Raw genomic sequence first — 26,508 nt, 5'->3', positions numbered from 1 at the left:
GAGTCAGCAGTACTGGCTATGGTTTCCCTTCTGCTAGTATTTCCTCATTACTGACTTAGCATGCCTTGTCCTTGCTGTATGAAGATGGCCAACATGGTAGAGGTAGGACTTCCTCATCTCAGCAAGGAGAACACTAACACAACAGTAACCACAAGACTAGCAGCTAGAGGTAGCAGTGTCCTAAAACTTACACTGCAGATATAAAGCTATGAGGCTGTAGGTAAAATCATATACCATTTCTACAACCCGTTGCGATGTAGCTGCAAGACGGCAGCAAAATAGTCATTGACAGCACAATTTTAAAGAAATAGAATAAGCTGGGTTGCCATATATTACAAGATCATCTAGCAACCAAATACACTTTGGGTTAACTGATGCTTTTTTTTTTTCTTTGCCTTAAACTTTTATAGTTTTTGTTTAGAGATTTTGGATTAAAGTAGAGTTCCACCCAAAAATGGAACTTCCGCAGATCAGATTCCTCTCCCTCTCCGGTGCCACATTTGGTACCTTTCAGGGGGGGAGCAGATGCCTGTTAAATCCAGGTATCTGCTCCCACTTCCAGTGAAAGATCACCACACTCTGTGCGGTGAACCTCTTTCTCAGACCCAAGGGACTGGAATGGTCCCAGAAAACAGCAAGGCTTCACTTCCCGTTTACCTTAGTAAGGATGCCTGCACCTGGAGCCGAGGGACAGGTCGGTTTCGGGTGCCAACATCACGGGCTGCCTGGACAGGTAGGTGTCCTTATATTAAAAATCAGCAGCTACAGTATTTGTAGCTGCTGACTTAATTTTTTTTTTCCCCAGGCGAAACTCCGCTATAAGTTGACCCCACAAACTGACCGTACAATCTCCCTTAGGGCTACAAACTAAATAGTACAAGAAGCTCCCATTGGGTCCAAAACGAATAGATTGTTTAGGTAGTGCTCACCTTACAGGTGATAAAGATGCACAGAGTGTAACACTAAGATCAGTTCTGTGTGGTAACCTAAAGCAACCAATCACATTCAGCAGCTTACCATGCTTAAATCCAAACTCCAGCAAAAGTTTTTTCTCTACTTTGTCAGTAAAAGAAAAAAAAAAAAAAAAAAAAAGGGTTTACAACCACCTTAATAAAAAAAAACAAACACGTTTATACTTAAATGCTCTGTGCAATGGTTTTGCACATAGCAACCCTGATCCTCCTCTTCTGGAGTTCTCCGCTGACGCTCCAGGCCCCTCCTCTTCATCAGGTGACCCACAGAAAGCTGGATTCATTGACACAGACAGCGGGACTCAACCCCGCGCAACAAGATTTGATTGACAGCAGCGGGAGCCAATAGCTCCTGCTAGCAATCTGTCCAATGAGGAGAGAGACAGCGGCTGGAGCCGCTGCAGTCCTGCACATCAGTGGATCGGGCTCAGGTAAGAACAAGGGGGGTCTGAAGCACAAAAGGTTTTTCACCCTAATACATAGAATGCATTAAGGTGGTCTGTCTCCATTGATGAGATTTCATATCACTTCCTCTTTTGACTAACTTCACATCACTTATTGCCTTGTGCAGTGTGGCAGGTAGGTAAAAAGAGACCATTTACTTGAGGTACATTACCGTGCACTGCATTGTGGCAGCCTATTGAAAACAGATGTGTAAATGGACTCTAAACATTTAAGCATTTCAACTGTGTATTTAGCCTGGAGTTGCACTATAATATACCTGTACAGATTTTGCACTTGAGATCAAACAGATGGGCGCGATGCTGGCTTGTTGTGTCTTCCAACATACTGCTAAAAATGTCTGGGAGGGCCGAGGTGCTTTTCTCCGCAGGAGGAACACGAGCTGTTTCTTGCTGCTCCTAAACCAAATTTTGAATAAGGAAAAGAAGAAAAACAGGGGACAATAAGTTTCCAATAATGCTTTTTCAGTAGGAAATAAGCTTCGTTTTTCTACAGTGCTAAAACCCAAGTGACATTTCAGCATGGAAGCAGTGTGGCAGGAAAGTGTTCCCACTGTAGTTTAAGTGTGCAAAGCAGTGGGTGAGTGCTGGAAAAGTGATTTATGGCAGCCAGGTAGCATAAAGCACATTGAATGTGGGGTCACATTAACATAATGGCAAACATTCGCAGATTAAATCTTTGAAGGAAACAGGCTCCCAATCCCTGGTTGGCCAAGAGCGTATAATAATATCAAAACCAAAATGAAAAACACCAGTTGATGTCCATTTCAGGTTGGCCTACAATATAAAAAAAAAAAAAAAAAAAAAAAAAAAAAAGAGGGTCTGGGACAGTTGGCCAGTGCAAATGTGATCCCACACAATTATAGAAGCTACGCTACAAAAGACCTGAAACCCACCGTGTCAGTATCGGACATGGGAGGGGATTCCTCCATATCTATTAAGAAATGTCTTGAGGGGGCTCTATGTTCCATACGAGACTTGGTTTTCAGAACCGCAGTCTATTGGAGTGAAGGAAAAAATACACAGCTCATTTAGCAAAACATGCAATATTAACTGTGCTTGCCTAACCAGTACTTCTTCAAAAAACACGCTCTCATTTACTGCATATGTGCATAAATACTCATACATGGTAAGGGCCTGCTCACACTGATGAGGCTATGGACAGTGGGGTGGGTGTGGAGGGAGTAGGCACTCAGAGCTGTGCATAGTAGCTAACCAGCTTCTAACCTCAGCTTGCTCAATTAAGCTTTGGCAATAAAACCTGGAAGCCGATTGGTTTCTCTGCAGAGTTACACTAGATTTTGCACGCTCTAGTTTTAGTAAATAACCCCACAGTGCGCTCTTGCTGACTGAAACATGACAAGACCTTGCTCATTAACAAGGAGCAGCAATACAGGGACACTGTAGGATTTGGAAAGTGGTCTCTTATCAATCCGGTTTCTGTTGAGTTTCCGTCAGCAACAGGATCAATAGTGTGACATGGCCCTAAGAGTGGCCGAACAATGATTTGTATGAAGTGATGCCCTTAGAAAGGAGCAAGCATGGGCAATAGACATGCTCATTATTGCTCACCACTGTTTTCCAGCACAATGAGAAAGCAGAGCGGCATTGTTAAACTATATAAAAATACACAGAGTGTAGCAATCATTTAATTGCTTTGTAGAAAAAAAAATAAAGTACCTTCAGGTAAACGGCAAAGACAGCAGCATCTTTAAGTGCCTGCTATTTTTTTTCTTTCAAAAGAGGCCTGCATGTCTATATTCTTTTTATTTGCACACATTTCTTAAGCCTCATACACACGATCCGATTGTTGGCAGGAGATTGTGTGAGGACAGACTTTTAGCCTAAAATCCAACCGTTAGTACGCTCCTTCAGACAACTGTTGTCCAACTTTCAGCCAACAAATGGCTAGTAAATTTTCGGCGGACAACAGTCTGTTGTCAGATTTTCGTATCATCCGCACACAAAAGTCCAAAGTCCAAACACGCATGCTCGGAATCAGTGCTCACCAAACACAACATTAGCAGAAGGTGCCCAAAGGGTGGCGCTCAAGAGCTGAAATTCCACGTAGTACGTCACTACATTCAATTTTGTTGGCCGACAATTATGTGCCATTAGTATGCAAGACAAGTACCTGGCACACGCCCTTCTGACAAAAGTCTGACGCTCTGTTGGCCAACAATCCGATCGTGTGTATGAGGTTTTAGGCCCGCTTTAATCCCAAACACTGGTTCTTAGCAGGCCGAAATTCACTCAGTGGGTGACCTTGTTGGCCACCTCCCAGGTACCATTACTCAATTGAAAAAATCCAAGATGCTGGGTGGAAAAACTTTCAACTGAAGAGCTCCTGCACCCAACTGGATGCAACTGCTGTCAAATGCAATAGTCCATCCACACTATGAAGGTTTAGGCAGGGAAATATCGATTTCAGATTTTTACAAGTGAAACTATGTAACTACGTCCTGCAGTAGTCCTTTACATCCAAGGAAATGTGTGATGTGATTTGACTACAAAAAAAGGTGAAATGGCTTCCAGATGTCAATACGACCCTGCAGCTATGCATTATTAAACAGTTTTAAAAACTAGTGATAAATGTTTAGCTTGGAAAATTAGTTGATTGTCATATTAATGCAAAAAATTGCTACTTTAGTTCATATTATATCCCCACAATGTCACAAGCTTATTACAAAACAATTCATAAGAGGACTCAACATACCGTTTTTGATTCTGTCTCTTTCCAGGAAGAAAGCCTCTTTGACGCGAGCACTTCGGGTTTCAAGCGCACCAATTTTACTGGTCCGATTTCTCCACGTAGAACACGCTGGAACAGACCCTGCACACCACCACAGCGAGACAAAGTTTACTATACAACCCAGCGTCTAGTGTTTTTTTTAATAGCAAGGGGACTTAGAAGTTTAAAACATTTGTAAAGGTTTAAATACAAGCTAAAAATGTACGTCAGCATCATTTCTAAAAGTGTCTGAAAAAACAGAAATCAAATTCAAAACCCTTTCCAGGAAACCGACATTTGGGATCCGGAAGTCCTGGAATCCAATTGGGATATTAGAGGGCAAAACATACATTTTTGTTTTGCCCCTAGGCACTATGGTAAATGAGGCTTAGCGTGTGTGGTGTGTGTGTGTGTGTGTGTGTGGGGGGGGTGTAATTGTGTATGTAAGCCAGCTATGAAGTTTCCACTAAAAATCACCTCCCTTCCCTGTTTAAGGCCTGGTTCACATCAATGCATTTTCAGTTTTGCAGAAACACACTACAGTCCATTTAACATGGTTTCCTATGGATGCAGTTCACATCTGTGCATTTTAGGGAAAGGGCCATGTTTTTTTTTTCTGGTTTTTGGTTACATAGACTTCAATGGTTTAAAGATGTGTATTGGAAAAAAAAAACAAAAAAACGCAAAATGCATCCTGCACAAGTGTGAATCAGGCCTAAGTCCCTGACAACCAGCACTACCAGCATAAAAAGGGGAGATCTTTTTGGTAAGACTCTGGAAGACTGTGCATTTAATGTAACCCTTTCAATCTAAACCTGAAGTTGTAAGTGCTGTTCTCCTGTATCCTTAAGATCTTACCTGATTCTTTGGGTCCTTCATGTTAAACATGATGGTCCTATACTTGCTCTTGTACCCACTGCCAGTGTCTTTATAAAGGTTGAACATCTCTTTTTCAATGCTTATCGCAACATGCGCCACTTCCTTTTCTGACATCGCCAGATCATCACTGTCATTCACCCTAAAAACCACAAAAGAAGCCACACCAGGTTACCACATTAAAGTGGAAGACAATGTACATATTCAAAATGCAAGCACAACAACAAAAGCCATAACAATAGGGAGGTTTGCTCTAAAGTCCTAAACCACGTTTATTTCCAGATTTACATTTAAAGGTTAAGTTCACCTTTACAGAAAAATCTGTAAGGTGAACTTACAGTGGACCCCCTCCAATCCCGCTGACCTGGAGCTCAGGGATCACCCGCTAGGAGACCTCGTATAGCCACCTCACCGGTTTGGGGCTTAGAAATTCCCTTGGCTTAATCTCCTAAATGTACCTCATCAGAAGGTACGTTTAGGAGCATTCTAATTGGTTGGCGCCGACCAATCAGAACCCACGTTGCCTGTCCTGTCACCGCAGGTGAAGAGGAGAGAAAGCCGCAGGGATTTCAAATCGGGTGATCGCCGTCCTCTAGGTTAGTGGGACCAGGTGCGATGGGAAGGAGGTTTCGTGTAAGTTCACCTTACAGATTTTCTGTAAAGGTGAACTTACACTTTAAGCAAAGCTTTAAGCAGTTATCGATGGATCGAATCTCGGCTGGTTCAGCAAGGACTGGCTGAGATTTGATCCAGCTACGGGCAGGCTGATTGTACCCAAGTTGATCCATTGATCAACTTGGGTACAACCAGCATGTCAGGTTTTTAGCATGCGATTATTGCCAGAGGCCATAGCCACTAGCAATAATCATCATGCTCCCCCAGCAGGGACAATAGCTCCGCAGGAGAGATTCCCCCATCAACCCTGAAATGGAGCGATTTTATTTCCTGCAATCTGTGGTTGCAGAAATAAAAAAAAATTGCACAATCTATGGCTTGCCCAAGTCCTGAAAACTCTCTGCGGTACTTCTAAGTTCATAGAACATGAACCTAGTTATTACTATAGGTCCCTACTACAGGTACTCTCCTGGAATACATTAATAGCAACCAACTATTAGAGAAATACCATGCATGTGAACCCTAATCACAGTATGTGTATATATATGTACGTAGGTACAGTGGCTTCTCCTGTAACAAGAACGCCATTTCATAACAGAAGATTTGAGATGACAGGTCAGACCATTAGTTGAGGCATAAATCAAACAACCTCTCTACAAAAACAGAGAGCAAATCTCTTTCCTACAGAACATTTAAAAAATAACCCAAACTATTCAATTATACCATAATTACACTATGGACTATAATAAAACATTGTGTTGTGTAGCGCACACTGATGACATTTAGCCGCAGCCTAAAGCATCTAAACAAAGTTTATCCACACCTTTTGAAAAGGATCTCCTTCAATGACCTGCGGATGTTCTGCCTGATCTGATTATTGGGCATGGGAAGAGAAGAGCTGGACGCTGGCTTAGGTGGAGCACTAGGCACCGACGAGGAAGATGAGCTAGGTGCAGACGTGAAAGACGAGTGGGACGGAGAGACCCCGGATGCTGGTTTCTTGCTAACACTGTTTGAAACCGCCGCCTTCTTTGGCTCAGATGCAGAGGATGAAGGTTGTATCTTCTTGGGTATCTTTGGAAGTTTACTAATAGCAGAGGAAGTGGGAGGTGGAGGGGGACGGGGTCGGGGCTGCGGTTTGAGAGGCAGAGGTTTGCTGCTGCTGCTAGTAGTACTGGTAGACTGCTTTGCTGGGGGCTTGCTTGAAACTTGCGTCTTGCTTGAAACTGGGGTAATGGGGACCTTCTTCAGCATGGGGATCCGGGGCAGAGCGGAGATCGGTTTCATCACCAAAGATGTTGGAGAAGGTGGTGGCTTTTTAACTGGAGGAGCAGGAGGAGGAGCAGCAACAGGAGGAGCAGCAGCAACAGGAGCAGGAGGAGCAGCAGCAACAGGAGCAGGAGGAGCAGCAACAGGAGCAGGCACATGAACAAGAGCAGGAGCAGGGGCAGGAGAAGGAGCAGGAACAGGGGCAGGAGCTTCTTGTTTTTCAGGTTCTTCGGTTTTCTCAGCTACAAGAAAAAAGAAAAAAAAAAAAAAAAAAGGAAAATCACGTTTCTGTATAGCAAGGTTTTTCTATTAACAGAGTCAGGCTAGCGTTTGCTGGAAAGTATGCCTGCTATATGCCAAAAAAACAAATATCAAGAAACAGAAGCGGTTTGGTTATTGACTACCCTGTTCGTTGGCTGCTGTTCACGTAATACCTATAATAAAAACGTAAAATTGGGCACATAGATCAAGGAAGCTATCATTTCTTTAAGGCTGGGTTCACACTCAAACACGCAGCGGCTCACACCAAGAGTCCGGTGCGTCTCCATTCACCCTTTCAGCCCGAGTTTTGGGCTGAATTCGGACCAAAAGATCCACGGGGCTTCTGTGTAATTCGCACCAAAGCCGCGTGAACCAGCTCCATAGAGAGCTGGTCACATTCTCGTGTTATGCCAATTGATAGGTGTGAACCCAGCCTAAAGCTTTTCGGTACCCAACATCATGCAACACAGTCTTTGCGCAAGTTTATGAAGCAGCAAAACGTGGGTCACACTTATGTCATTCATTGTTAATGTCACCCCAAAATGCTGCAAAGCAAACTTGTGCGTTTTTCTTTTTAAAGAGGGTAACAAATGCACAAAGCTCAGAAAGGTGCACAAGCTACTTTGTCACACGTAGAGAAGCCCACTGAAATGAGTGATCCATCCTGTGTGTGTTGCACAATGACAAAATGTGCACCTACGCAAAACTTAGAAACACTATACTACGAATGCAGCCTTATGCCTAGTACACACGTTAAGTTTTTTTTCATTCAACCCAGCAGGCGGAACAAAAAAACAGGAGGAGGTCGCTTTACCAACTACGCAATGTTAGTACAGCGATCTCCCCCACTGTGCTAGTGTGTTCTGACAGGGAGACCACCCTCCGCCAGAACGTTCCGGTCAGCGCTTGCAGCCATTGGCTACAAGCACCGATCAGCTGCTGGTTTTCCCAGCCGACTCGTTTGATAGAAGCCGCACTTGTTTCTGTCGGACAAGCAGCTGTACGCAGGCCAAAAGTCAGCTGGTTTTTACTGTAACAGCCAATTTCAGCCGATATTCCTCCCATGTGTACAGGGCTTTAGTTGCATGTAAATATTGTCCTGTTTGCAATAGAAGCATCTGGACACAGGTGCACTCTGTGTCTGGATTCCCACAAAGAACTACAAGTACATCTTTTGGGCACTGTGGCACCTGAAGGTCATTGTGGGATGCAGAGAAAGGATACACAAGGGCAGACTTGGAGCTCAAATTAATGTTACATACTGAGTGTCTGGACTTCAGTATATGCAAGCATTAGGTGACATTCTGTTGGAGATTTACAGTCGTCTTAATCTTACTGCATTAAATCCTACATCAAAATGGGAATTGATTTTTAGCATCTGAAGACATGGAAATAACATTATCAGTGACTGGACCTTGATTCCACATTTGGATTGTACAGACACAGAAGCAAAACCCTCACTAGTAGTAGGTAGCTCGAGCATATGATAAAGTTCTTAGAAATAAAGCATAACCAAAGTCCATGATACTCTCTTCCAGCGATGCGACGTTCACAACCAGCCTCACCGATGCTTACATTTTCACCTGGTCTGCTTCCAGGCTCAGCATCTTGGGCAATTTCCATTGGCTGGCTCAGGACGGCACAACTCCTATATATGTTCATTGGAGTTTAACACCCTGCACAGAGCCATGCCTAAAAAACGTACACTGGGCACAATACATGTATTCTGCAATAAAAAAAGCCTCCTGGCATTTTTTTGAATGGCTTTGACACTCCAATGAAGTGAGAAGAGACTGACTATGCCTAACCTATCAAAACTGGGGATAACAATTGGGCTGGCTGGATCACATGTGCTACAGGCCACCCACCAACACCACTTTTTTTTTTTAGAGGGGATATGATATATGATAAACATATAAATGTTAATGCATAATAAACAAACAGAAGGGTATGTCAAAGTAGTGCTCGTAAGAATCAAAACGTCACAATGTTTTTTTTTTTTTAAATCAGCCCCTCTCAAATATGACCTGATGATCCTTCCATAAAAAGTTTTTTTCAGGCACCTTCTGTTATGGGGTGACAACCATCTACCAACTATGCTCCTGCATGGTCCGGTGCTCCAGGTGGAGATTAAGTGGCAGCACACATTGTGCAGACCGTGTCCACCAGTGTCAATCCCAGGAAGCAAGTCCACAGCAATGAGGTGTAGCCAACACAAAGGAGTGAGTGCATATACTGTAGACAAGAAGTGGTTTAAAAAGGTTGTATCAGAGTACTGGATGAAAAATACATATTGCATGAAAGAAAAATGACCATTTTCTAAAGCATGCTTAATCAAGTGCCTCAATCAATGATCAATTTAGGTTTAGAACTACTGTGAAAAGTCACAAGAGAAATGATGGCACTTTTTGCAACTTGGGGGGGTTGGGAATATGCATATGGAAATGATTATTTACTGAAGATGGGATAGCCTTCCAAAGGAACAGGTTTAACTGACTTAGATAACTTATAGTAGTATTCCAGAATGAACCCAACTAATCTTAACCGGTGTAGGCCACTCCAGTCTGGTCCCGTAATCTTCCCTGTGTCAGTCAGTGGCGGCTGCAGGGGAGAAGAGAGAGTGCTCGTCTAAGGCTGGCAATGCCTGGGGAGTTTTGACACAACCCACCCATCGTCGACACTCCCTCTCCCTTTCAGCTGCTACTGGCTGACGCAGGCCAGCCGGATTAAAGTGACTGTTCCAGTCTGAAAGCAGGTAATTATACAGATCTTTCTTACATAGATTAGTCAAGAGTAGTAGTTAAGAAGGGGACATTTTTAAGAATAGTTGGGCATATACCAGAATACTAATTTAAGGGTACTTAAAGGGCTGGATGATTATCAAAATGGCCACATTTTAGGCTTTTGTCATCGTCCTCTGAATTAACTGCAGACTTAGAACTTGGTTGTACTTTCACAGGGCAGGTATCTTCTTACCAAGTAACTACAGTCAGGTCCATAAATATTGGGACATCGACACAATTCTAATCTTTTTGGCTCTATACACCACCACAATGGATTTGAAATGAAACGAACAAGATGTGCTTTAACTGCAGACTTTCAGCTTTAATTTCAGGGTATTTACATCCAAATAAGGTGAACGGTGTAGGAATTACAACAGTTTGTATATGTGCCTCACACTTTAAGGGACCAAAAGTAATGGGACAGATTAACAATCATCCATCAAACTTTCACTTTTTAATACTTGGTTGCAAATCCTTTGCAGTCAATTACAGCCTGAAGTCTGGAACACATAGACATCACCAGATGCTGGGTTTCATCCCTGGTGATGCTCTGCCAGGCCTCTACTGCAACGGTCTTCAGTTCCTGCTTGTTCTTGGGGCATTTTCCCTTCAGTTTTGTCTTCAGCAAGTGAAATGCATGCTCAACCGGATTCAGGTCAGGTGATTGACTTGGCCATTGCATAACATTACACTTCTTTCCCTTAAAAAAACTCTTTGGTTGCTTTTGCAGTATGCTCCGGGTCATTGTCCATCTGCACTGTGAAGCACCATTCAATGAGTTTGAAAGCATTTTGCTAAATATGAGCAGATAATATTGCCCGAAACACTTCAGAATTCATCCTGCTGCTTTTGTCAGCAGTCACATCAATAAATACAAGAACCAGTTCCATTGGTAGCCATACATGCCCACGCCATGACACTACTACCACCACCATGCTTTACTGATGAGGTGGTATGCTTTGGATCATGAGCAGTTCCTTTCCTTCTCCATACTCTTCTCTTCCCATCACTCTGGTACAAGTTGATCTTGGTCTCATCTGTCCATAGGATGTTGTTCCAGAACTGTGAAGGCTTTTTTAGATGTTGTTTGGCAAACTCTAATCTGGCCTTCCTGTTTTTGAGGCTCACCAATGGTTTACATCTTGTGGTGAACCCTCTGTATTCACTCTGGTGAAGTCTTCTCTTGATTGTTGACTTTGACACACATACACCTGCCTCCCGGAGAGTGTTCTTGATCTGGCCAACTGCTGTGAAGGGTGTTTTCTTTTCCAGGGAAAGAATTCTTCGGTCATCCACCACAGTTGTTTTCCGTGGTCTTCCGGGTCTTTTGGTGTTGCTGAGCTCACCGATGCGTTTTCTTTTTAAGGATGTTCCAAACAGTTGATTTGGCCACACCTAATGTTTTTGCGATCTCGCCGATGGGTTTGTTTTTTCAGCCTAATGATGGCTTGCTTCACTGAGAGTGACAGCTCTTTGGATCTCATATTGAGAGTTGACAGCAACAGATTCCAAATGCAAATAGCACACTTGAAATGAACTCTGGACCTTTTATCTGCTCCTTGTAAATGGGATAATGAGGGAACACCACACCCCTGGCCATGGAACAGCTGAGCAGCCAATTGTCCCATTACTTTTGGTCCCTTAAAAAATGGGAGGCACATATACAAACTGTTGTAATTCCTACACCGTTCACCTGATTTGGATGTAAATACCCTCAAAATAAAGATGAAAGTCTGCAGTTAAAGCACATCTTGTTTGTTTCATTTCAAATCCATTGTGGTGGTGTATAGAGCAAAAAAAAAAAAATAGAATTGTGTCGATGTCCCAATATTTATGGACCTGAGTGTATGAGAGACATTTGTCATACAGCCATGCAATTCTAAGAAAAAAAAAAAAAAAGGTAGTAGGGCAGATTTGGACCAACTTCACTATAAAATTCCTCCTCAGCTGGTTTAAAGCAGCCCCAAGCCATTGACCACTACATGCACGCAACGTCTGGTTTCAGAGAAAATCTTCCACATTGTGAGAAGAATCTCTCTCCTCTCCAGTGGAGTATCTCTCAGATCTGTGCAAATCCAAATGTTTAGAAGATGCAAGTGCCATTACCTGGTTATTTTCATATTTAACATGTTCCACAATGTACTTGGTGGGGGTTATATAGCCACAGAATAGTGCTGTGGAACAATGTTTGTGACCAAGAGCACACACTGGACATTGCAAACAATTGTGAGTCCAGCTTAGAAAAAGGTTAATTAGAATTATTCATTATGCTGTGAGTGGAAGAAAAACAGGTATTTGTGCTGAAGGTAGTGGTTGATTTATCACACGGCCAGGAATATAGCATGTATGGCCTTGGACCAGGCAAACTGGTACCAATTGTGCTCCTATGCTACTAAAATTTAGTAATTAGCTCAAGCTGCTTATGACAGGTGGCGCGCACAAAAATTCTGCTTAATGTATTAGATAGGATCTTCCTAGTCCTTTACGAGATTCATACCCAAGCCTGTTTGATCCCCAAAGTCCTGTTAAATTTGACTAGTGTAACTGCTCTGTACCATGTTCGTGCATGGTTTAGTGCAGTGTTTCACAACCTTTTTTTTTCAGTCAAGGCACCCTTTAAAAATTAGGGACAGTCTTGAGGCACCCCATTCTAAAATGTGAAAATTATTCTAATAGACTTACATAATGCAGCAACATCCACAGTAGGACACCCGTTAGACGGGATTTATTCTTCCTAAGCAAATACAGTTTTGCAAACTGGTACCCACTAGTATACCAATGTTTCTCTTCTCCCTCAGTTTTTCTCCATCACTCAGCTAATATGACCCCAACTCTGATGTGATGGGCAGGAGAGGGGGATACAAGGATGCTTATGCAGGCGAATTACATCCTCCTTATCAACTGATGCCATTGATCATTAGGACGCCGGCAGCTAGAAGGTCGTAATGGTGTACAATGAAAACCTGTGACTTTGTAACTAAAAAGGCAGGTTTCATCCACACGCTGGGCAATTTTTAGGCATTCTGTCAAGCCAACCTGGTTGAAAGGCTGGTTTAGCGTACACCTTGGCCTGCTTAAACAGGTAGGCTTGAGCACTTGGGCATGGGATTACTATGGTCTAGCGAAGAGGCAACGACATAAGCATGCTCAGGCCAGAAACAATGTGAGCGTAAGCCACCAGTGAAGACAACTGCACTCTCGGCCCGAAATAAGGAAACCATGCCTATTGTAAGTACGCCCTTAGACACTTTTATATTTGGTATGCGATTACTTCTGCCATTCTGGTTACAACCCTGTTCATTTTCCTTATGGTTTGCTGTATATTTAGGCCACTGCATGTCCCAGACTGTCTAAACTCTGCAAGGCCTGATCTCGGCTTGTATTATCTTGACTCCTGTTTCAGAAGTCACCCATTTGCCATTCTGCTCTTTGGTTACCTGCCTGCAAATTGATAGTCACCAGTTGGATGAACCCATGAACTATGACAGTTATATCGTGCAAGGAAACACTAAAATTCACACAGAGGTCTTTGGTCTAAGCCATGCATTCTGTTTTAACAGGAAACTGCTTCGAGATGGTGACCCAGAGGAGCCATAGAACCTTGTACTAAAGGTCTACAAGCTTGAAGTTTTTCCGTCCGTTTTATGTTAGGGTGACAGGTCTATTTACAGCTTGTTGAAGGAGGTATACTTTTTTTGCAACTGTAGCACAGAAACCAGAACTGACGTGTGTAGGCTGTGTCCCACTGCAAATCATGAAAAAAAAAAAAAAAAAAAAAAAAAAAAAAAAGCACATTACCTGGTTTTTGCAAGAGAACACAATAAAGATGCCCACATCATGTATGGATAGTAGAGGTAGAAATATGTAGTAAAACGTTATGCAGTTTTAATGCATTGTGAACAAAGACATATTTCAAAAATGTTTTATAGGGAATCAGGTGCTACAGCATGCACATAAATGTAAATCAAACTTCAGAATGCCTTTTAAAAGAACATTATGGATCTAAACTGGATAAAAGAAGCAGATTCTGCAATTCTGCCACATCTCTGGCATACCATAAAGTTTGCACAGTTGTGCTGACAACAAACAGGCTTATAGAAGGAGAGGAGAACTGATAAGACTTCCTGCTTATTCTTTCACTGTCCAATCATAGGCTGGGGAAGGGCAAAAAAAAGTGTGAAAAGTGTGGTGTGCATTTGTATTCAGCCCCACTGAGTTAATACTTTGTAGAACCACCTTTTGCTGCAATTACAGATGCAAGTCTTTTTGGGGAGGTCTACCAGCTTTGCACATCTAGGAGAGTGATTTTTTTTCCCCCCATTCTCCTTTGCAAAATAGCTCTTTCAGATTGGATGGAGAGCGTTTGTGAACATCAATTTTTAAGTCTTGCCACGGATTCTCAATTGGATTTAGGTCTGGACTTTGACTGGGCCATTCTAACACATGAATATGCTTTGATCTAAACCATTCCATTGTAGCTCTGGCTGTACGTTTAGGGTCTTTGTCCTGCTGGAAGGTGAAGCTCTGCCACAGTCTCAGATCTTTCGCAGACTAACAGGTTTTCTTCTAATGCCGCGTACACACGATCGGACTTTACGGCATACTTGGTCCGGCATACTGGATTTCGACGGACAATTCGATCATGTGTGGGCTCCAGCGGACTTTGTTTTCTCAAAAGTTTGACGGACTTAGATTTGAATCTATCCGACGGACTCGAGTCCGGTCGTAAAGTCAGCTCGTCAGTATGCTAGTCTGACGGACAAAAACCGACGCTAGGGCAGCTATTGGCTACGAACTTCCTTGTTTTAGTCCGGTCGTACGTCATCACATACGAATCCGTCAGACTTTGGTTGATCGTGTGTAGACAAGTCCGTTCATTCGGAAAGTCCGTTGAAAAGTCCGCCGGGCAAAGTATGCCGTAAAGTCCGGTCGTGTGCACGCGGCATAAGATTGCCCTGTATTTGGCTCCATCCATCTTCCCATCAACTCTGACCAGCTTCCCTGTCCCTGCTGAAGAAAAGCATCCCCACAACATGATGCTGCCACCACCATGTTTCATAGTGGGGATGGTGTGTTCATGGTGATGTGCAGTGTTAGTTTTCCACCACACATAGCGTTTTGCTTTTAGGCCAAAAAGTTAAATTTTGGTCTCATCTGACCAGAGCACCTTCTTCCATATGTTTGCTGTCCGACATAGCTTCTCGCAAATGGGACTTCTTATGGCTCTTGCCACTCTTCCATAAAAGGTCAGATTTGTGGAGTGCAAGACTAATAGTTGTCCTGTGGACAGATTCTCCCACCTGAGCTGTGGATCTCTGCAGCTCCTCCAGTTACCATGGGCCTCCTAGCTGCTTCTCTGATGAATGCTCTCCTTGCCCAGCCTGTCAGTTTAGGTGGACGCCCATGTCTTGGTAGGTTTGCACTTGTGCCATACTCAATTTTCTCATGATGGATTGAACATTGTTCAGTAAGATGTTCAAAGCTTGGGATATATATTTTTTTTAATAGCCTAACCCTGCTTTAAACTTCTCCTCCACTTTATCCCTGACCTGTCTGGTGTGTCACTTGGCCTTTGTTCACATGCTGTTTGTTCACTAAGGTTCTCTAAAAAACCCCTGAGGACTTCACAGAACAGCTGGATTTATACTGAGATTAAATTACACACAGGTGGACTATTTACTAATTAGGTGACTTCTGAAGGCAATTGGTTCCACTAGATTTCAGTTAGGGGTATCAGAGTAAAAGGGGGCTGAATACAAATGCACGCCACACTTTTCACATATTTGTCAAAAAATATAGAAAATCATTTATCATTTTCCTTCCACTTCCCAATTACGTGCCACTTTGTGTTGGTCTATCACAAAAAAATCCCAATCCCACAACAATGCTGAGCAGTCTTGACAGTTGAGTAATCTTGAGCTGAATAATCTAATGTCCAACATGTTTCCTTGGTGCTAGCAGAAAAACATTTCAGGAATTCCTCTTGCAAAGCTGTTGATGATCCATATTGGTTTGGTCCTGTTCGCCTTGGAAGCTCTTTGCCGAATTGAATTCCAAGCAAAGGCTTTTGGGTTGGTTAGTCATCTTCATGCAGCAGAGGTAATCCTGACTTAAAGCTCTGCTCATTTCTCAAAACAGTCTTGAATTGCATTTTGAAGATCAGAAACCTTAAAGAATTTGCACATTCACAGCACCCAAGTTTCTGAATGCGTTTAAGATGGGAAAAACAGACGCAAAGACTTTGCAGTAAAAATCATTGTACAAATGTAAAAATGATCTGTAGCACTGTACCTTCCCTCATAGGCTACAAAACAAGTCATGTCACAGTTGAAAAGGAAACGGAGCATTGCCCAGTTGTTGAAATCCCTATCTGCAATATTGGCAAGTTCATCTGATCTCCCCAATCATACATCTCATCACTAGGAAATCACTATAAAAAGAATGGCAGGGATTGATAAATTATGGACGGGTGATCCATCAATCACAGCAGACATGAGCCAATGGATTTTAATGTCAAACCACCAGCAGGCATTTTAGAGTAGGAGCTGAAATTAACGAGCAGCAACTGGACCCCCCACCCCAACAAAAATAACTAAACCTGAAGTGTGCTAAAAAGGAGTAACACTAAACATGCCCGTCCCCCCGCTTCAAAAAAAGCCAATTATTTTTGGGGAACTGGAGAGAGTGCAGAGAAGGGCAACCAAACTGACAAGAGGAATGGAGGAGCTCAGCTATGAGGGAAGATCAGAGGAACTGAATGTAATTTTCTCTTGAGAAGGAGATTAAGTGGGGATATGATCAACATGTACAAATAGATAAGGGTTCCATATAGTGAACTTGGTGCTGAGTTATTCACTTTAAAGATCACAGAGGACAAGGGGGCACTCTACGTCAAGAGGAAAAAAAAAAAAAAAAGATTTAAATCTCCAAATACGGAAAGGTTTCTTCTCAATAAGAGCTGTGAAAATGTGGAATAGACTCCCTCCAGAGGTGGTTCTGGTCAGCTCAGTAGATTGCTTTAAGAAAGGCCTGGATTCTCTCTTAGATGTACATAATGTAACTGGATACTAACATTTATAGGTAGAGTTGATACTGGGAAAATCCGATTGCCTCTCGGGGGATCAGGAAGGTATTTTTTACCCTGCTGCAGCAAATTGGATGATGCTTTGCTGGGGTTTCTTGCCTTCCTTTGGATCAACTGTGGGTAAAGGATTGTGTATATGGGATTGCATGTTCTTTTTTTGGTTGAACTGGATGGGACTTGTCTTTTTTCAACCCAACTATGCAACCATGTAGCCAAACTCTTCGTTTGGCGTCTCGAGTACTCCTATACTATTTCAGGTAACAAAGCCCCCTAAGTGTTGAATCTAAATATGTTCCCCAAAACAGTTTGAGAAAACATTCCTTAAGGATAAAACCAGTTATACTTCCACCTACAGAGCAAATAGACACTACACACATAGAAAACTGAAGGCCAACCTCCCCCAGTGAGGCTATAAACCCCCTCGCAGATCACACCTGCTCAAATGTAGTAAGCAGTCCAAAGAGAATGATAGCATTTGAGGGGAAGGTAAAAACCTCAAGGCACTCTGAGAAAAAAAAAAAAAATTTTTGGAGGTACAAAAATCAGCTTCTCAATTGTCCACTTAGGGATAGCTTGATAACTAGCATCCTAGGAACATCCATAAGTAGTCCAAATGGAAAGGCAAGTACACTGGTAAACCAGCCCAACAAAATAAAGGAACACCAAAAAGACATTAAAGTAGCAGGTTACTGAGCCTTTCAGCCAAAATTAGCATCTGCAGGGGTACAAACTGAGCCAAGGACAGAGGTACACAGAGCCAGTGTAACAAATGACACCGCCCAAGAAACGCACTGTGCTAGTGGAGTGGGCAGTAACAGAAAAAACAGGAAACATTCTGCCTAAAAGAAGCAGCGACAGAAAGGTAAAAATGATCACCACATCCAGAGAAAGGAGAGAAAATCAATGTCAGACTAGGGAAAGGTAACAAAATATCCCCATTAAAAAAGGTGAAAAGCAAAACACTTTGTAAAAAGAAAGCTCTTGGTCTCAAAACAACCTGGATTTTGTGCAAGATGAAATTGGGGCTCTCTACAGGACTCAGAAATCCTTCTGACTAAAGTGATGGCCACAAAAAAAGGCTACCTTACAAGATAGTATCATCTATCTAGGAGATGTCAGGAATAAGTTTAAATGGAGATCTTTGTATCCCTGACAATGAGGCCAACACTTTGGTAAAACCTCCAGCTCCTAGTCCAGACAACATGGTATGGGAAGGAACAGTGGCATCCTAATTTTAAAGTACAAAGAATGGCCTAGACCAGTGTTCTCCAAACTGCGGGCCCTTTGCTTGCTTTTATCTGGTCCTTGGGTGCTCTTCCTCCCACTGCCACCAACGGTGGAGCACCATTCCTTCCTCTGCCACCAACAATGGGACATTCTTCTTCCCACCAATGCCAATGATGAGGCATCGTTTACTCTCATTGACACGAGGGCATTTTCTACTTAGAGTCTGGCCCCCTCAAAGACTGAAGGACAGTAAACTAGCCTTTTGTTTAGAAAGTTTGGAGACCCCTGGCCTAGATTATTAAGGATACAGTTTTCTTCTGATGTAAAAACACCAAAATCAGTCTAATGGGATCTCATCCACTAGCGAAGAAAGGGAAAAGGTATCAGACAACAATCCTCTGACAGAATCCGAAATCAGCATCCAAATTGGCTGGGAAAGGTGGCAGTGGGCATTTTACCTCTTTCCCAATCAGGTGACAGAACAAGATGCACGGAGCCAAAAGTCATTGCACTATAGGCAGGAAGAGGAATGAGTATTCAGAAGCAAAACAGTAGGGGGTACTACTAAAAGTATTACCAAAAGGGCAGACTTTATAGGCCAAGAAACAATGGAGTAGGAAACAATATAAACAATCAAATTTATTGAAAAAATATAAATTACAAACATTATCTTCAAAAAAGGTAAAGATTGTAGCATACATGCATCTGTGGTTTTAATGCAGTGAGCCCTTGTGCGTTACGCGTTTCGCCCCTAGGCTTCTTCAGGACACGGCCAAGGTTCAAAGACGAAACAGATAAGAGAACAGATTTCTCTATCTGTATTTGGATTATAACATTATATATACCCACGATCTAGGTGAGTGGTGAATTTTGAAAGTTTAAATGAATCTCAAACTATTTTTGCAAAGACTTTGAGCAGGGGCAAGTAAACGCCTATATTCCAAGTATGTATGGGGCGCGATAACGTCCAACACATGTATGGGAAACTTTGTAGGATCCAGCACTGTTAATGGCTAATACAGCCAAAAATAGCCTGCTGTGTACAAAAGACATCATATGGAGAGCGTGCCCCTGGGAGACAGCAAAACACTGCAGTCCATACTTGGAATATAGGCGTTTGCTTGCCCCTGCTCAAAGTCTTTGCAAAAATATAATCCATAATAAAGATAGAGAAATCTGTTCTCTTATCGGTTTCGTCTTTGAACCTTGGCCGTGTCCAGAAGAAGTCTAACGGCGTAACGCACAAGGGCTCACTGCATTAAAACCACAGATGCATATATGCTACGATCTTTACCTTTTTGAAGATAATGTTTGTAATTTATATTTTTTCAATAAATTTGATTGGTTATATTGTTTCCTACTCCATTGTTTCTTGGCCTATAAAGTCCACCCTTTTGGTAATACTTTTAGTAGTACCCCCTACTGTTTCCTCAATATTTACAGACGTGGCTATCTTAGTGAACTTTTTCCTCTTATTTATTCAGAAGTGAAAAGGTGGGCAGGTGGGTGGGGGTTCAGTAACAGCTGGTGGTACCGACTGTTTCCCTAATAGGCAACGAAAAATCTTTCCCTGCGCTAAAACCCTGTATTGCATAGTGCAAATTGGATCTTGAGTAGGTGAATCACTTGCAGCTGTAGGACAAAACGCCCTTCCATTTAACACCACATATGCTACTTAAAAGTTAAACAATTACATACTTAACCACTTTATCATGACGTCCAGCTAGAGAAATCATCCAGTTATGGCTTTTTAGGGCTGGCGATTCTCTGTAGTGTAATAGTCAAAAGGGGGGGCACGCCTCCTGCCCCGGTGGAGAGCCCAGCATTAAAGCCGCTGGTTCCGCCAGTTTACCAACTTAGAGCGCGTCTGGATCAACCCAGATCAGAGGTTGGCTGTTGGACAACTTGAATTCCAGATAGAGCACAAACCAAGACTGTCCACTGTGCCCCTTAAATTAGGCTGCATTAGAGCAATCAGCTGTATGGTGGCAGCAGTGGGGCTGGACCAAGCCTTAATCTGGTCAGGTCTAAATATTACCTATAAATACCTTACCATGTACAAGCCTGCAGTAGTTATATATATTACAGATCTGGGACTCAGCCCAAGCTGGACACACAACAGCTTGAACATGCTCTGTCTCATTGCTGATAGTCTGGAAGCACACTCACTGGCCATTTCCAGTTCTCCATTTTGTGTGGATGGCGGTCTCAACTCCAGGAGAGAGGCATGTGTGGCAGACAAGCACAATGATGGATGAGCCAGGCATGACAAAAAATGGCTGTGGGAAAAGCAGAACTGTGCCGTAACATGTGTATATCCTTACTCAGCAGTACCATCATACTATGGCCTAAAGAGATGGCATCAGGAAATTCAAAATGGCAGTCCAGGTATAAACAGTTCCCAGCTACCAGACAATACACTGCCCAAGAAACACAAAAGGATGGAATCCTCACATAGCAAAACAATGCCCAGCTTGCTAAACTTAAAGTGGTTGTAAACCCTTACATAGACCCAGTGAAGTGACTGGCCTTAGGTGATACACAGATATTAAACAAATCATCCTACGCAAGTTGTACTTGTATCTACAGACATCTTTCCCCTACATCCAAAGTGCAGAATATACATGTGATTTCAGCTCTAAAAAGCAGGGGGCGTGAAGCTGAAGGTACATCAATGAGGAGAGCTCTGAGAGCTGATTGGAGGAAAGTGACACACCCACTTTCACAGAAGACACTGGAACAGAGCTGAAGCTGTCAATCCCAGGCTATGCCCTCCCATCGCCATTTTCCTCTTAGCGTCAGGAAAACTTGTCAGAAGAGACTCATACCGATAGCAGAAGAACAAGGCAGCAGACAGAAATGACACTTCGTGTTCTTGAGACGAGCACAAACCATAAAGGGATATGCTTTGTTCATATTTCATGTCTGAGGGTTACAAACACTTTAAAGTAGTATTAAACCCTCAGTATTTTTAGCTTCACAGATTGAACAGAAAATAATTCCTCATTTGTTAAAATACTTACTCCAGCATTTGCAAGTTTACAACTTTAAATACTGCTAGCTCCTGCTCTCTCAGTGCTGATTTCCTGAACATCCAGTCCTCACAAGAAAGATTGAAGAGTGGACAATGCAGTCAGGAGTCAGTCTGTTAGCTTGCCGAAGAGAGGAGCAGTAGGGGAATGGCTTGCCATCCTAGGCTATGGGCATAGGAGTTTCTATTGAGGCTCACAGTGTAGGGAGACAACGCTAGTACCTGCATGCAAGGGTGGCACCATAGGATACTGCAAGAGAAAGGAGCCACCTTGAAACAGGACACCTGGGGGCAGCAATCATGGCACTAGCTTAAACTAAAACACAGGCAAGGATCAAAGAAGCTGCACATTTAAAAATACTAAGTTTACCATCTCTTTACGAGAAACAAGCCTAGAAGTGATTTCCTGTTCTTCTTACAGTGTATGCCTCGCCAGCTGTATATGCTTCAGTGTTAAATACCACTAAAGACTTCAAATAACTGTTGATTGTAGAATTTTCTTACTGTTCAATCTAATTATATATGGAGAAGATCAGCCATGACAGTGATTTGAGGGGCTACTGATTCAAAGGGGCTGGCCTTGAGATTTGTAGGGGCCTAGTGTCCATTTTTCCTACTGGCAGTATAACCCTAGGTTGCTTATTCAACTGTGTCCCTTAATAGATCCTGCAGTATTTATGTGGCAAGGGTCCATAATGTCCAAATACGTTTGTAGTGTAGCAGTAACATCAAGTTTTATTGTGGTTAGTGCTATGGACATTCACTAGACATGGGCAGCCCAAGCACCAAGTCTATTTTGCAGAAACTGATGCATAGTATTGAATGCTTTAAAAAAGCAATTATACAGATGTGTATTCAAGCATTGTGTTAGAGTAATGTGCGTCTTACCTTGACACAAGGAAGCACGCATTCTCATGCTACGATGCCATTCGTTATCAATGGTACCCCAATAGGCTAGACTAAAGTAACATGCCTATGCGATATGCATTTGCAGTGCACTGCTTGGTAACACAGATGTGTGGTGCTGGAAAAGGAAGGTCTGCCTAGGCACAAGGCCCATGGGATGAATCCAGCCCACCAGGACAATTCATGTGGCCCTCAGCTCTCCACCGTTACTTGCATACACAGAAGCCTTGTGTTTACAAGGCCAGCATTACACTCTGTGGCTTTCATAGGTCCCTGTACTCACTACAGGGACAAAGGAGATGCTGTGTGGTCATAAGTGGAATGGGGCATTGCGTAGTAAGCTGCACTGTGATCCCCATCTTTGCCTGGGTACACAGGTGCTAAACAATAATCTCCATGCAATGAAAGAGGAGCTGAGGGAGGTGTATGCAGAGGCAGGAAATAGGGGTGGAGAGGTGCAGGTCAGAACCAAGGAGGGGTGGAAGTGAGATGTGGACAGCCTGTGAAAGAGCTGAACCCTGCACAAAGCACACCCCTGAACCCTGCATTCCTGGTGTTTATCAACTCCAAGATCCTTACACTGTTAGTGCAATTTGGCCATGTCAACAAGTTTTATGCGGTTTAGCGGGATGAGTTCCCGCATCTATTCTGGGGGGGGAGCCCTGAATGCATTTATATAGTCTTACAGATACGAGCCCTTTGAGAGCAACGAGTTAGACACCCCTAGCCTAGGTGTACATGGGCCTTCAATAATAAATGTGCAACATGTATAGTTATAGATTGGTATTCATCTGTCTTTGCATATTTAGATAAGCTGAAAGAAATGGCAATGCTCCAATTTTTTGCGCATAGAATAGAACAGGGATCATAATACTACTGCATATTCTTTAATTTAACAGCAGATTATCCTCCATTTTACACAAGTAGTTATTCAGCTGTTGGTAAGTGACCTGTTTTATTAGATCACTAGGAAAGCAAAAAACGTCAATGCATGCATCTGAAGATAGCTTGTTAAATAGTATTTTTAATTTTGAAATGTCTTAATGCCTAATTTGCTCATAATAGTGGGTATGTTCGTGCCTTATGGAGGGGAAAAAAAACAAAACAAACAAAACCCCTTTATAAATTTTCCTGCACGTGTGGATGGAACCAATACATACCTGTAGAAGGTATTCTAACCTATACTGGCCAAGGAATAGTCTTGATTGCAAATGATGTATTATGAGTTTTTTCTATACCCGCCAGCATCTGAAGAACAACAGTCCAGGCACTTGAACAACTTGCAGATGTCAATTTCAAGCCATCCTACTGGTCTTCAGTTTACTTGTCTGGAGAAATTACAACATATGGTGGCAAAGAACTTCAGTGGTTGTTGGACATCTGCGGATTGCAGGGCATGTGTGCAGCATCTTCAGCGTTTGACCACCAGCACACTAGCTTCTTAACCATAAGAAATGAAGTCCCAAAACTGACACCACAGTTATCAGACCACTATTGGCTATTGCAAAATTTTAAGAATTACTTCTCCAATGCTTACAAACTTCAATATTGGAGACATTCTTTGAAGCAGAAAATGGAATGCAATTTTCATTTTCGCAACAGTCACACTAACATGACCAAGAACACACCAAGTGTTATTCTAGTAATATGTCTAAGGTTACACAGGACCAAGAAAGACCAAAATTACATGGGTTGGGATTAAGTGTATTCACAATCTGTACGACTGTGGTAATATTATTCCCATGTTATTTTACATCCTCACTTGATGGGTTCTGGCTGACCACTGGAGGCGCAGTGATGTAAAAAGGCCCGCAGGTTAAGGAGGAATGCCAGGTACAGATAAATGTATCCTCCTCACGCCGGCAGTATGAATATATGCGGCCTTTCGGCAGGTGGGCCTTAACACAGAGCAGTCGCATATATGCACACCAGAATGGATACAAAGCTGTGCCGAGAATGTGCTCTGCACACTCCCAGTGGCCAGCAGAAAGCTCCTGATGTTTACTTGCGATTGGGAGCTTTCTGATCATGTGACTGTTCTGACAGCCAATCACAGCAGTTACATGACCTGAAACCCCACCCCACCTCCCAGTATCAGAATCCTCCTAAAGGTTTGGGAGGCACCATGTTAAGGGGTTATACGTAGTTACAATGCAACTATGTATATACACCATACCTGGCCAATGCCCCTGGAATCACTGAAGTAGGAACCACTACTCCAGTGATCTCCACTAGCTTCTGGGTCCCATGCTAAGCTGCTGCACTGCGAACACAGGAGATTGGCCATTTAGCATGGGCACCATTCAAGTGAATGCTTTGGATTTTCTGAATTGATGCAAAGCATTTACCAATTGGACAAGGTGAACAACGTGATGTCACTGCCCCACCTCATCCAGAGAACATTCTCAGCACGGGGCTCAGAATCAAGAGGAGATCACTGGAGAGGCACTTCACTTTAGTGAGGCTAGACCAATGTAACGATGTATAAAATATCCATACCTGAAATTCTTTATCACTCAGGGCAGTGTGTCCCAGCGCAGGATTATATGTGCCCTACTGGTACCCAAGCAGTTACATTTTGAGAATCCTAATCCACTCCTTAAAAGCAGTCTCACCATTCACAAACGTCATGCTCATGATCCTGTCCCCCAGAGAACAAGTATTCTCTATCTTGATACATGCAGTAGATTCAGAGCTAGTGTGGTGTACAGATCACCTGAGGACAGTGCCATCCATTTGACGCAACTGCAGCACATATAAAAGCCGAAAGGAGTGTACAGAACTACATTGATTTTTAAAGCAGCTCTTGCTATCCCCATACCAGACTTTGTTAACTAGATGCCTGGGATTCCAGTGGTTGCACTTTTCAGATGTTCAGGGTGATTTACAAAAAGAATAGTCACAGGCTGAAGTGGCTTAACCCCTTTAGTACATTTCTACATAGTGCACGGTATAGCACAAAATATATACAAGATAACATAATCGCAATATCTAAAGACCCAGGTTCTCCCCAGATAGGTGCTCCTGCTGAACCTGAATCCTTGGGTTTGTGCAATTAGTTTTCTATTTCTCATTACAGCTGAGAAATACCGTATATATCGGCGTATAAACACGCACCTTAATGTTAAGAGGGAAGTTTCAGGGAGAAAAAAAAAAAATAAAAAACTTATTTTAAATAAAGAACTTTTGAAGGAAAATAAGGGTCAGTGCCCATCAATGCAGCCTGATCAGTGCCGGATTACAGGGCGTAGGGATCTCCTGTTTATTCTGCGCTCGCAGTCACCTACAGGCCCTCCTCCTGGACCAGCTCCAATGATAGACAGAAAACTGGCCCAATGCCAATGGACATGTGACATCTATACTAGGACCTGGGACTTTGACCGCAAGCACAGAGTAAACAGGAGATCCCGGCTCTGTGTAATCTGGCGGCACTTGCACATCCCCCCCCCCCCCCATCCTCCGAGGCAGCCCAGGTAAAATATTGGCGTATAACACGCACACATGATTTGCCCTCTATTTTCAGGGTGAAAAAGTGCATTTATTCACAGGTGCTTACTGGCTTATACACCATCTTTAATTGGTATTTGGTCCCCCCCAGCCACACAAGCAAGGTGGATAGAGAACCCTTCCTTGATGTGTTATTGTATTCTGGCAGTCGGGACTCCTTAAGGCCCTATTCACACCTATGCGAATTAGATGCGGCTTACACCACATCCAACTCACAGGACATTTTAAAATACCTTCATTTGAATGAGGCTGGTTCACATATGTGCGTTGCATTCGCACTGCACATTGCCCAAAAAATTTGTGTTTTCTGGGCATTATGGTGCAAATTACCAGCACATTATCTTCTATGGGAACGCATCTGATTCACAGATGCATTCCCTTGTGAACAGGCATTCTCTCCTTCTCCTCCCACCTCCCTGCTCAGCTGATCCAAAGATAAAACGGAGAGGCACTGCTGAACAGCTGCCTTTTCTCTTCGCAGAGAAAACGGAGCTGGAATTCGCACCGGACTGGTGTGAACCCGGCCTCAATGTCAGAAAACACAGATCTACACTACAGCCACTTAGTTGCAGTGCTGATTGAATGAAATTTTTCCTACAAGCCAGTTTAGGAGAAGTAAATCATAAGATGGATTTCTCTGGAATGGGAACGACCATAGATAGATCGAAATCCCTCCTGTCTGCTAAACCTGCCAAGTTTCCAGCCATCTATGGCCAACCTAAATGGTGAAAAAAGTCTGAGTATGAAAATATGGAAGAAGTTTTGGCCATGAAACTACACATTTTA

At 42.9% G+C, this 26,508-nt stretch overlaps 1 protein-coding gene across 3 annotated transcripts in view; it reads right to left on the bottom strand.

The window, feature by feature from the left end:
• Positions 1-26,508, bottom strand: part of DIDO1 (death inducer-obliterator 1) — a 91,989-nt gene that overhangs the window by 13,413 nt on the left and 52,068 nt on the right. For 2 of the 3 annotated variants that reach the window (XM_073607474.1, XM_073607476.1), the window contains 5 exons: positions 6,478-7,165; positions 5,022-5,181; positions 4,149-4,265; positions 2,329-2,430; positions 1,693-1,831 (listed from right to left, as the gene is read on the bottom strand). In XM_073607474.1, coding sequence (XP_073463575.1) covers positions 1,693-1,831; positions 2,329-2,430; positions 4,149-4,265; positions 5,022-5,181; positions 6,478-7,165 — 1,206 coding nt within the window. The remainder of the gene's footprint in view (positions 1-1,692; positions 1,832-2,328; positions 2,431-4,148; positions 4,266-5,021; positions 5,182-6,477; positions 7,166-26,508) is intronic. The other variant, XM_073607475.1, reaches the window with a different exon arrangement.

Source organism: Aquarana catesbeiana, linkage group LG12 (genome assembly GCF_042186555.1).
Source record: "Aquarana catesbeiana isolate 2022-GZ linkage group LG12, ASM4218655v1, whole genome shotgun sequence".
NCBI lineage: Eukaryota > Metazoa > Chordata > Amphibia > Anura > Ranidae > Aquarana > Aquarana catesbeiana.
Note: the sequence above shows the minus strand (reverse complement) of the source record. Positions and strands in the feature narration are given on the sequence as shown.